At 33.0% G+C, this 12384-nt stretch overlaps 1 protein-coding gene across 1 annotated transcript in view; it reads left to right on the top strand.

Annotated features, from left to right (window-relative positions):
* LOC130444139 (teneurin-m) overlaps nt 1-12384 on the top strand; it is a 794904-nt gene that overhangs the window by 766556 nt on the left and 15964 nt on the right. The window contains exons 8-16 of the mRNA XM_056779175.1: nt 4081-4358; nt 6129-6348; nt 8144-8338; nt 8668-8877; nt 8941-9276; nt 9829-10036; nt 10445-10471; nt 10689-11491; nt 11546-11795. Coding sequence (XP_056635153.1) covers nt 4081-4358; nt 6129-6348; nt 8144-8338; nt 8668-8877; nt 8941-9276; nt 9829-10036; nt 10445-10471; nt 10689-11491; nt 11546-11795 — 2527 coding nt within the window. The remainder of the gene's footprint in view (nt 1-4080; nt 4359-6128; nt 6349-8143; nt 8339-8667; nt 8878-8940; nt 9277-9828; nt 10037-10444; nt 10472-10688; nt 11492-11545; nt 11796-12384) is intronic.

Below are 12384 nucleotides of genomic sequence, written 5' to 3'. Positions count from 1 at the left end.
TGAAAACAATTGAATAAAACTTCAGAAATAGATGAACGCGGTGCATTGTCAACAATGGATGTCATCTGCCTAAGTCTGATATCGTATTTAGAGCTGCATGAGCATAAAGTTGAATAATAAACGAGATACGCTGTCTCCCTGTATTAGTGCTGTGATTTTATTTCAACAACACTGCAAATATGACAACTCTGTTATATCAAAATCATGAAAATTATCAATGTTTTTGTGAAAAAAAGTTATCAAATACAGCATTCTAAATTACCGCATTGGTGCTGTTAATCCACAAATAATAAAAATTAAAATTGTGTTTATAGGCTCTGTATTTTGAATTTGACCCAAGTATTTATATAGTGTTGTAGAAATAATTACATAGAATACTGATACTTTCGATTTAGATTGAGCAATATAAAAATTACATCTGAATATTAGGAAGGCAAACCAATATGTCCACACTTTTAACGGTAACAGCAATTGTGCTCCTGTCAAGAGCCATTTGTCATTTGACTTCTTCGAAATTTGAGCTACGTCACTTAGTTCCATTTTACATCCACTAGATGATGATTTAAGGGGAAAATGGAAAAATTGGTTTACCATTACTTTATGCCTAATTTTGGAAGATAAAGAACAAACAATTTTGTCTTTTAGTTGAGGTTTCTTCACCCCCCAAAACAATTAACAGCATTCGTGATAGTGTAGTGACATATCGAAAATTGTGGAAACCATAGGCATCTCACATGGCCGATCAGAGATTTTGAAAACTATATGCATCTCTATATGATCATTGATTTTAATTGAGAAAGATTTCCGTATATGCGTGCCGTGTTTGTTCACATTCAACCAGTAAAGTAATCTTATCAAAGAGTAGTCAAAATCAAATGAACCGACACCAATGAAGGTCAAGATCCAATAAAGTCATGGCGACCGTTTTGAATGGTGAATATCAGCTTCGTTCTCGGGTCAAATTCCGAATCATTTTAGGACGGATTGCATGCGCACTTTCAATATTGCCGTTCGCGGGTTGACGTGACTTCAACCTACCCCCCTGCCCCCTACAAAATGATTCGAAATTTGACCCGCAAACAAAGCTGGACACTGAAAAAAGTTATTTTGCATAAGAACAATGCGAGGGTGCTTACATCAATTAATTATAATACGAGTTGATCCCCCTTACGCCCTATTCTCCACCTTCAGTAACCGAGAGACTTCTTTCTTGTTTCCAAACTTGGTGGAAAGATATTTAATTGCAATTATCACATATACCTATTTTGTGGATAAATTTCATTTTTTTGTGAGAAATAAAAAATGGAGAAACATTTGTTTAGAGCTCAAAGAAGACGTTTGAGAAATGATTAATCAGATGAGAAGTCAAAGACTTATGGAACTCTTCATTACTGATGTGATATTTCCTTATCTCCGTTTGTATTCGAAGAAATAATAATAAAGATTTCGTCCTTCACTATATATCGTGAGATTTCCACGTTTTCTTTATTATTATTTTACTCGAATATAAGAGATGTTTTCCTACGACGTGACTCTTTATATTTTCATATAAAAATTTGGTTAATAAGAAATGTATGATTCAAAGGAAACTCTACTGCACCTTACAATTGCCCTACAAACTCCAAAATTGGCAATATCGTGTTCATAACAAATTTGTCCAAATATGTACCTACTTTAATTCATCATTATGGCATCATGAAAATATTTCCATCAGTACCGTGCAACTAATTTTACGATATCAACAATAATTAATAGATATTTTGCCCTTTGACCTACTACTAACACACCTCAATATATAACAATGTAGTTAGCATTCTTCTACTGTAGTTTTATTGTACGTTTGCGCTGCTTTATATTGCTTTAAATCTTGAGCTTAGTTGATATGAGTATTCGCTTATTTATTAACACAGGATGTATTGCGTAATATTATACTGAGACTAGGTGAAACATTGCCAAACTTCGTGATATTTTTGTAGATCTCAGAACGAACATTACAACGCTTACAGTTTTAGAATTAATCTGATAGAAAAAAACAAATGACCATGTCGTAAATAAAATAGGGTGTTGGGACGTGGTTACTAGGATGAAAACTTTTCCCGATCTATTTTTTAAGAATGTTTATTGTAGCGTTGTAACTTTTGAAAGCTCTAAAGGTTCATCTGTAAAACTATAATTTCTGATCTAATGGATTATTATCAAAATTAATCTAGTTCCTTTCTTAATTGTGCGTTGAGGTGTCTTATCCTGAACAAACGCATATGTTCCTGGTCCTCACATTAAGTAAAAGAATTTACCAAAAAAACGTTGCAGAATACCAAGAATTGTTTACTAATTTTTAGCATTTCAAACAAACCACAACATTATATTCACACATTCACACATCAATTCGCAAATCTTATAAATACTAATTTATAGAACATAAAATAAAAATTTGCCCTATTCCAATATTCTACAATCTTCTGGTGGTGCTCACGAAGCGAGGTTAACAGTCTTTACTTCATTGTCTCTGTCAAATTGGTTCGTAACTGACCAATAATCTTATTCACTTTTTCATGTGTTTCATTTCGTTATTCAAATATGTTTTGGAAACAAACAAATTTTTCAGCTCTTGAAAATGAGTTGTTGAGATCCTGTGAAAGTAAAAATATTTACACCACTTAAAATTGTAGTCAAGTGTACTCGAAGAAAGAAACTGAGAAAAAAATGTGACCGTCCCAATTTGGTAAAAGCTGTACTTCTGTAAACACTAAAAATAAACTTGGGCATGAATCTAAATCGCAGGAGCAATTGAATATTATTAACAATTACTGCAGTATATACAAATCAACCTTTTGTGTGCATCAAAGATAACTATTATTATTAAGCAATGTCTTACAATTCGTATCATTTTATATCGAAAAAAGAGAATCAAAAATAACTTGGATATAAATTATATTTCTTTAAAATATGATTTGCTTATTAGGCTCTGCAAAGTTATTTTTGCTGCGAGATGTTTTTTTAACACTAATTGTTGATGATTAAAATGTGAGTTAGGCCACTGCAGTTACAACTTTTTTATATACGTTTACATTAAAAAACAACAGAAATAAATTTTTGTTTGTTATGAAATTCCCAAAACTTTGGTATAACGTTAGCAGATGGCTTTTCTATTTTTTAATTTAACTTTGTGTCAGTTCAAAAAACCGCGTGCGTTTAATATGAAAATATTTTTTAATAAAATACTACAATTCTGTTTTCTGCTATGTTAATTTTCATCAAAATGTCGTTTTAAAGAGAATAGTTTCTGTCAGAGCTAAAAAGAGCAGAATCCTAAATTCAACTTGAAATAAACAGCTGTACGAAATGTTTTAAATATTGATTTCAAACTTTTTTCATATTTAATAGTTATCTTGATACTGAATAAAAATATTACACAACTTTAGAGAAATATGACTTTTGCGGCCAAAGAGGATTCTCACAATAAATTAAATGAAAATATGATAATTATTGAGGTTATCAACAATTATAATTGTATCAAGTACATTCAGAATAATAAATTTTAAGATATTTATATTTCTTCAATTTCTTATTTCTTAGACCTTTTGATATATTAATGCATCTAAATCTTCTAAATATTATTAAAAAAACTAATTTTGAAAAATTGAAGAGACCTAAAATCAAGAAGATTTATATGCATTGATATTTATATTTATATTGTAATAAAATTAGTCTCATCACCAATAATAATGTTTCAGTAATTCAGTAAAAAATAGGTTTCATTATAATATTACGAAATAATCTTACATACTAAGGCACAAATTACTATTTCAATCTCTTATTTTTTATATTTTCTTGCAAGAAGTACGCGAAAAGAAAACTTTTTTCTTCTATAACTCTAAGAAAGTCCTTCAAAACCTTAAGCTTATTTCAAGTCCTATCAATTTGATTCCCAACAACACGACAGCTCAAAATATTCGTCTCACCTTGAATTATCAGACTTGAATGCCAATCCCGTCGAGTTATATAAAATAAATATTTCATTATTTTGATGTAAGTTTCAACGATTTGAAACATCCGCTAAGTTTTTTGTCTTGAATTTAGGTGCCCGCACGTTTCCAGCTAAGTCGTTTCCACCAGACGGAACTACATTTTCTCAAATATCGCTAGGACAACGATTATCGAAAGAAATTCCGGCGTATAGTTATTGGAACATGCAATTCTATCAATCTGAAGCGGCGTACGTACAATTTGATTACAGCATTCCGAGGGGCGCAAGTATAGGGGTATATGCCAGAAGAAACGCTCTACCTACTCATACACAATATCACATTTTGGAAGTACTTAGTGGGTTTAAGGCTAGAACGACAAGAGCATCACATGTAAGTAATGTTTTCAATTAGACCTCGACGTATCAGCACTTCTGAACTTGACTATTCAATCTGAAGTCTTGGTGAAAACATGACGTTATTTGGGCTTCGACTTTTGTCAAACTTGGGAGATATAATTTGGTCAGGAAAAGGTCGAAACTCAATTTCACAAGTCTAACTTCAATCAGGTATCAGAATAGTCTTATAAAGTCCCTAGATTGCGCTAAAATTTGTTAATTTCAATGTTTATTGTTTTATTATGTATTATTCATGATTATGCATTATGACATTGAGAATTGCACATCACGTTATATTATTTACAAAAATTTTAAGAGCATCTTTTATTACAGTGGTATTTTATACAGTTCTCAAATTTAGAACGGTTTTATATTGGAAACAGCTCAATGTTGAACACATCTTCTAAATTAAAATCTCCAAAAAAAGTCTATTTATTGTTCCTGCTTTCATTCCTATTCTGTATAAACCATCAACTTTTTTATTTTATAAGACATTGAGTCAATTGACTTGAAGACCTTCATTTGCCTTTTCTGTATTCATCGGAGCACCGGAGCATTTTGTTTTTCAAATTTCTTAAGAGTGTACAAGCTTGGTTGTCAAAGAATGTAAATTTTTAACTTATTCGGTGTAAATTAGGATTAATGTTGTATTCACAAACATGTTTGGTACTGTTTATCAAATCAGATCACAGTTATTGTTTTCAAACCATGAAGAATACAACTGCAATTATAAAATGATAACAGGAATAGCGGCAAAAATTTATAAGTTATCTCCTTATATCGCAATATGCCGATGCTGTGGATGATAAAATCAAGGTGTTACATGGTTAGGATTATTAACCGTTGTTATATAACGTGTACATGGTCTTTATGTTTGTAGTACAAATCGATGCTTGATCGAGTTTGCTAGATTCTATGATCGACTGAGCAAATCCAGAAACAGATCATTTTACTGTCGACGTTTGATGCTTCGACTTATAGGTTTGTCTGAAAACCCTGTATATCGATCTTTGACTATATCATATACTTGGGAGTATGTACAAAATAGTGACATATTTAGATAATTTTCAACGCTGCCTATATTTGTCCATACTGGAAAAAAACCTTCACCTTAACAGTAAAACAATAATTCTCTAAAAACAATCGCAAAGTATTTAATTTTCAAAATATCAAACTAGTAATCACATAAGAGCAATTTTATTCGCATTAGTAAGTAAGTACTACACAGCTCTATTTATTAATATTTTAATCACACTAACCACTAATTTAATTTTCCTGCTTACGATTCGAGTCCTCGTTTTTTGCACTAGCCATCTCAGTATTCCAATAGATAGAAACGTCTTCAGCTTTTTTCTGTCTGTAATGGTGATATACATCATATAATAACTGTAAACGCAGCCGCAATATTAAAAGAGTGATAGTTTACAGCAGTGATTCCTAACGTAGTCCAGGTGCTCCACAAGGGTCCACGGAAAGCTTTACTGCAGTGTACTTGAACTGAGTTGATGATATGGTGTAAATGTATCAAGTAAAACTAGTAATAAGTATTTTAGAAGTGGTTTACGAGGAAAAAAAGTTTGGAAATGTTTGGTTTAGAGTTTTGTACTGTTTTGAACAATAGAGGCTAAAACAGTATATAACAAACTCATATTTTATATAAAAAATCCAAATTGAAGCTACCTGTTAAGAAATTTCTTTCCTGAATCCTTCATAACTTGAAGGAAGTAAAATTTGGATCAAATGTTAAAACAGGTATTATTTTCAGCAGTCTAGTGTGAAAAAAGAAGTAACTCATTACATGGAACAAGGCCATTGGTTTTTATCATTATACAACGATGATGGGGATCCTCAAGAAGTTACATTTGTTGCTGTAGTAGCGGATGATATGACCCACAACTGTCCGAACGGTTGTAGCGGAAAAGGAGAATGTCTGATGGGCCACTGTCAATGCAATCCTGGATTTGGAGGAGATGACTGCAGTGAAAGTAAGTTGAAATTGATGATATTAGATTATCAAAAATCGCTTCTTTATGATATGTACAAGCTACTAACATTACTTATATCTAACCACATATTTTTGAATATTATATAGCCAATAACAAGATTTTGCAATTTTCAAAAAATTAACGACTTTTTCTATACAAAAAGGTTACATCAAACGTGGATTGATTTCCTTCAAATTACAGCTCTTGGCTAACATTGCACTTATATGCTCTGTCCTTTCAGTGACAGGTATGTGGTCGAAACGTTTTTCTTTTAGCGCATTTTTTCTTTTTGAGAAGAGCCAGAAATCATATGGTGCTAAATCTAATTAGTAAAATGTATGGAAACCGACAAGAACCTTTCGGCAGCCAAAAACTTGCGACTTGTGGTACCATACGTTGTCATAATAGAAAAGGAAGCTTTAGCCCATTTCTTCGCACATCGTTTCGCAAATATTCTAGTGTTCACTATAGCGCACCATCTGGAAAGTAGCCAATGAGAATTCGCTCCCAAAACGACGCGCCAATTTGGGAGTGAATTCTCATTGGCTCTTGAGAGATGCGCAGAACGAGTCGAAAATGAGCCGTCGGGAAGAACACACCTTGTAGTCTTTACATCATGGTTTACAGTATCCTTAGTTGGGGTTAGTTCATAACACTCGTAAACACTATTCAAAGCTATTATATTATCGCCTTAGAGCGATTTTAACTGTGAGTTTATTTGGCACTCCTCTCCAATTTGAAAAATTATTTATTATAATGCGTTAATCTATACCCAGACTTCACTAAAGAAGCTGTAGTATTAACCTGACCAGCCCAAACGGGTTAATACATGTCACAGCTCATAGTTTAAATAAATTCAGAGTAATTATTTCTATAAAATCACATTCATCATATTATACAACGAGGGTAATCGATAATGAATACCAATTGCGCATCTTGTCAGTCTCTGCTGCTGTTTATTACATGCGTAAACTGCTTCATTAGTCGCCATGTCGATCAGAAATCCCGTCGGCTTGAAATTCCCGCAGAATTTGGTTTTAAATGCTAAAAAGTTGATCATGCTGAAATCCACCAATAGCTTTTTGTATATGGTGGGGTAAATGTGGGCTTTTTAATGAATGAAAGATGAAGAACTATTTAAACATCCCAGTATAAATAAAACAAAAGATGAAGAAATTCGCTTACAACTCTGAGCTAACACCATCAGACTTTTAACTGTTCCTGAAGCTGAAGGGAAGTCTTGGCGAAATGCGCTTGGATAATGATGATAAGTTGAAAGAAAATGTTACTAATTAGTTTTATATTCAGACGGGAAAGTTCTTTAATGAGGGAATTTCAAAACCTAGTGTCACGATTTGAGAAAGATTTAAATGTTAATAGTGATTATGCTGGAAAGCGGAAAAAGTTCATATTTTAGTTTGTGATACAATCTACGTTATTGAGTATTGTCCTCTTCTATTACATAACGGTTTTTTCTTGAAAACTGACCCTCCAAATTTGGTATGTAATAAATGTAATGAACCGGTTTAAAGCTTCACGTTAATAACTAAGAGCTGGAATGGAATGAAAAAAAAAAATAATTACTAACTCTATTATAACATCGTGCTTGGATCGCCATATTATTAATCAGCCATTTCATAACTTTTCAATCTGTCGATACGTGCGAATGACAATAAAATGCAGAATCTTCATAACCTTCTGTACATAAATCTAATATGTAAATGAACAAAATATGGGTTCCATTAATTTGCTTGAGTCTCCTTTTGCATGATATCATTAAACATCTTTCTGCTAGGTGTATGTCCTGTGCTATGTAGTCAACGTGGCGAGTACATCAATGGAGAATGTCAATGTAACCCCGGATGGAAAGGAAAAGAATGTCAACTAAGGCATGATGAATGCGAAGTGCCTGATTGCAACGGTCACGGGCATTGTGCTAACGGCAAATGTAACTGCATCAGGGGCTATAAAGGAAAGTTCTGTGAGGAAGGTGAGCACATAATTAGCAAAATACTAACCACATACATAATACACTCATTAACAGTATTTTTTCGATCTTAAACACAAGAAGTCAAATTCAGAAGAGGTTTGGTTGAGAACAATATTAAGTTATTAATTAATAAAGAACTAATTATAAGATTAATCTTTTTGTCCAATTTCGATGGATACAATAAAATTCCTTCACTGCATGTGCTTATGCATATAAGAGCTTATATACTCTATGCATAATGATATATATCTCAAAGCTTTTTGAAATATTTCCCAAACGTAAACATATTTTATTCAGACTCAAAATATTTATCCCGAATAATGTTATAGCTGACTGTCAACATCCGACCTGTTCATCGCACGGATATTGTGTAGAAGGAACTTGTATTTGTAAGAAGGGTTGGAAAGGAAGCGATTGCTCCCAAATGGATAAAGATGCACTTCAATGTCTTCCAGATTGTTCTGGGCACGGAACATTCGATCTCGATTCTCAAACTTGTACCTGTGAACCGAGATGGTCTGGCGATGACTGTTCAAGAGGTAAGTGTACGCAAGAAGTCAAGTAACATCATGAATTTATTTAAATATTGATGCATTTTTTAGAACTTTGCGATCTTGATTGTGGTAGTCACGGTCATTGCGTCAACGAAGCGTGCCAATGTGACGCTGGTTGGTCTGGTGAATTCTGCAATATGAAACAATGTGATCCAAGGTGTAATGATCACGGTCAATGTAAAAACGGAACTTGTCTGTGTGTCACTGGTTGGAACGGAAAACACTGTACTATTGAAGGATGTCCGAATAGTTGTTCCGGGCACGGTCAATGTAGATTCAGTAGCGAAAGTAGTTGGGAATGCAGATGTGATAACGGATGGGACGGTGTCGACTGTAATCTTCTACTCGAACAAAATTGTAATGACGGAAGAGATAACGACAAAGGTAAGAACTTATTTTTTTGGCCCCCAATCCAATATCTTGAAAACAACTCACATGGTACAAGAAACTTTTAATATTTGAACAATCTTTCAATGTACATTGTCATACATTTCGCCATTTAATTATTTTCAATTTCAATTAAATAAACCATTGTTTTGTTTTCATATTTTTCTTTGTTTTTTGATGTTTTTTCAATTATTGTCGAAGGATTTTCTATTTTTTTTTTAATTTAAGTACAAAACTTCCTGTATGAACTATTTTATAGTCTTCAACACCTAAGCTGCTAGCTTAAATCATGTGGCCCAATTTTGGGACCCCTAGGTGCAATTTGCAATATTGAACCACTTACAGTAATTTCTATATAGTGTTGTACATCTTAGATACTTTAGAATAAAATTATGTATAAAATCCAGCAAGTGGACAACGTACTAAAGTATACTAAAAAGTAGCTTTGAGATCAATTTTGTGTTATAATCTGAATCTATAATAAGAAATCTGAAAATTGATCCAATATAGGCAACCTTTCCCTACTACATAATATTTGGTGGGTTTTAGATGGCCTAGTAGATTGTGAAGATCCAGAATGCTGTTCGAACAATGCTTGCAAAAACAGTCAACTTTGCGTTTCGTCGCCTAAACCTATAGATATTTTACTGCGAAAGCAACCTCCAGCGATAACAGCATCTTTTTTTGAAAGGATGAAGTTTTTAATAGACGAAGGTAGCCTTCAGAACTACGCCCGAGCTGAAACATTCAACGAAAGGTGAGTAGGTGCAAATCGTACTTTACACAAATTCTTCTAAAAAAATATTATTGTTTCAACTTTAAATGTTATCTGTTTAATATATTTCTAGCTGCTTTGTTGTGCCCCACGTTAAAACACTCCCATTTATGTCATTTTTTTACTTCAAACTTTTTCACTAGGGATTATTTCGTTTCAAAGTATTTATTAAATCAGAATGATAATGTTTGTTTTTAATAAAATTGCTTACGATCACGTAGCTTTGAACCGAAGTTATCACCGTTTTTATCGATGCTCTTTAAATGTTTAAAAAACGAACAGATTAGGTCTACTAGCTACCTATTCTATTTTTTAAATCTACATTACGCAGCTACTAATCTAAAAATATTAACTTATCAATTTTTGGCTTTCTTGATTCTTGCTGCTCAGTATGTTCTGGAACAACTTTAACACGAGGTAAGGCTAGAAGCCATAATAAGTACATACAAAATTAGGTAGAAGTTAGCTTTAAGAAGTTTACTACACTTTTAAATAGTATTTTGTGCTCTGTTCTTTATTGCTTGTTTTTGTGTGCTATATCCACTGTGTTCGTGTTTTTTATGTTGGCTTCCATATTTTTTTCCTTTTTATGAAAAATAAATTATGCAACTGATTAATTTATATATTTTATTAGTCGTTCTGCCGTCGTCAGAGGTCGAGTAACAACACAAGTTGGAACCGGATTAATGGGAGTCAGAGTTAGTACCAATACTCCATTGGAAGGTTTTACATTAACAAGAGATGATGGATGGTTTGATCTACTAGTTAATGGAGGTGGTGCGGTTACTCTACAATTCGGAAGATCGCCTTTCAGCCCTCAGAGTCGCATAGTTTACGTTCCATGGAATGAAGTAGTCATTATAGAAAATGTAATTATGGTAACTGGAGATGAAAGGACAATTAGTGTCATACCACAACCTTGCAGCTCCCACGATTATGATACGATGAAACCTGTCGTTCTAGCGACATGGAAACATGGTTTTCAAGGAGCTTGTCCTGATAAAAGCGCTATATTGGCCGAATCTCAGGTTGTGCAAGAAAGTCTTCGTATACCAGGAACAGGATTGAATCTTGTTTACCAAAGTTCTCGTGCTGCTGGATACTTATCGACAATACAATTACAACTTACACCAGAAATTGTTCCTGCCGATTTAAAATTGATTCATTTAAGAATTACAATTGAAGGGATTCTTTTTGAAAAAGTTTTCGAAGCAGATCCAGTTATAAAATTCACGTATGCTTGGAATAGACTCAACGTATACAGACAAAGAGTTTATGGAGTAACTAACGCTATCGTAAAAGTTGGTTACGAATACAATAATTGCAAGGATATTATTTGGGATGTGCAAACTACGAAATTAAGTGGTCACGATATGAGTATATCAGAAGTTGGTGGATGGAATTTAGACATTCATCATCGTTATAACTTCCACGAAGGTAGACATAATTTTAATAAAAGTACAAATAGATGTAAATGTTGATTGTTTTTAGGAATTTTACAAAAAGGAGATGGTTCAAATATATACTTAAAACACAAACCACGTGTCATATTGACGGCCATGGGCGATGGACATCAAAGACCACTGGAATGTACAGATTGCGAAGGTCAGGCTTTCAAGCAGAGACTTCTTGCCCCAGTTGCTCTTGCTAGTGCTCCGGATGGTTCTTTATTTGTTGGAGATTTCAATCTAGTCAGAAAGATTCAAACTGACGGAATCGTACGAACTATAGTCAGATTAAAGTGAGTATAACTGAAATTTGTATACACTGATTATGACTTTTGATGAGGGTTAAAGTTAGTTTCTTAGTTTCACATCATATGAAATTAATAATAATATAAAAAAAGAATAGTACATTGAATCAACTTAGTCCTTAGGATATTTAAACTTCAATTCGTCATGCTATGTCACAAAAAATATAAGGAATATTGAGTTTGGCTGATAAATCTATCCAACTATCAGATCCTGAATTAAGATGCTTAAAGATTAAAGAAGCAAAAACTGTATTATTGAATAAAAATGATAAATAACATATTCAAGAAAACGATAGAAGATACTATAGTATCGCGTCAATATGGCCAGTATATGGCAAATGCGTTCTTTTGATATGCCGTCTCTTATTTATCTAATTTCTATTCGACTGTCTACTAATACCATTTTATGAACTTTTTGGATGATATTGCTAGTTATAGCGGTTTTAGGTCATCCCGAACACTTATCGTCATATAAAAAATTGATAGGATTTAAGTCAGATGATCTTTGAGGCCAACAATTGGGTCCATCCCGATCAATCCATTTTTATCTAAAACGTCTGCTGAAGTAATTTCTTGC

The sequence above is a fragment of the Diorhabda sublineata genome, chromosome 5, assembly GCF_026230105.1.
Source record: "Diorhabda sublineata isolate icDioSubl1.1 chromosome 5, icDioSubl1.1, whole genome shotgun sequence".
NCBI classification, from domain to species: Eukaryota; Metazoa; Arthropoda; class Insecta; order Coleoptera; family Chrysomelidae; genus Diorhabda; species Diorhabda sublineata.
Note: the sequence above shows the minus strand (reverse complement) of the source record. Positions and strands in the feature narration are given on the sequence as shown.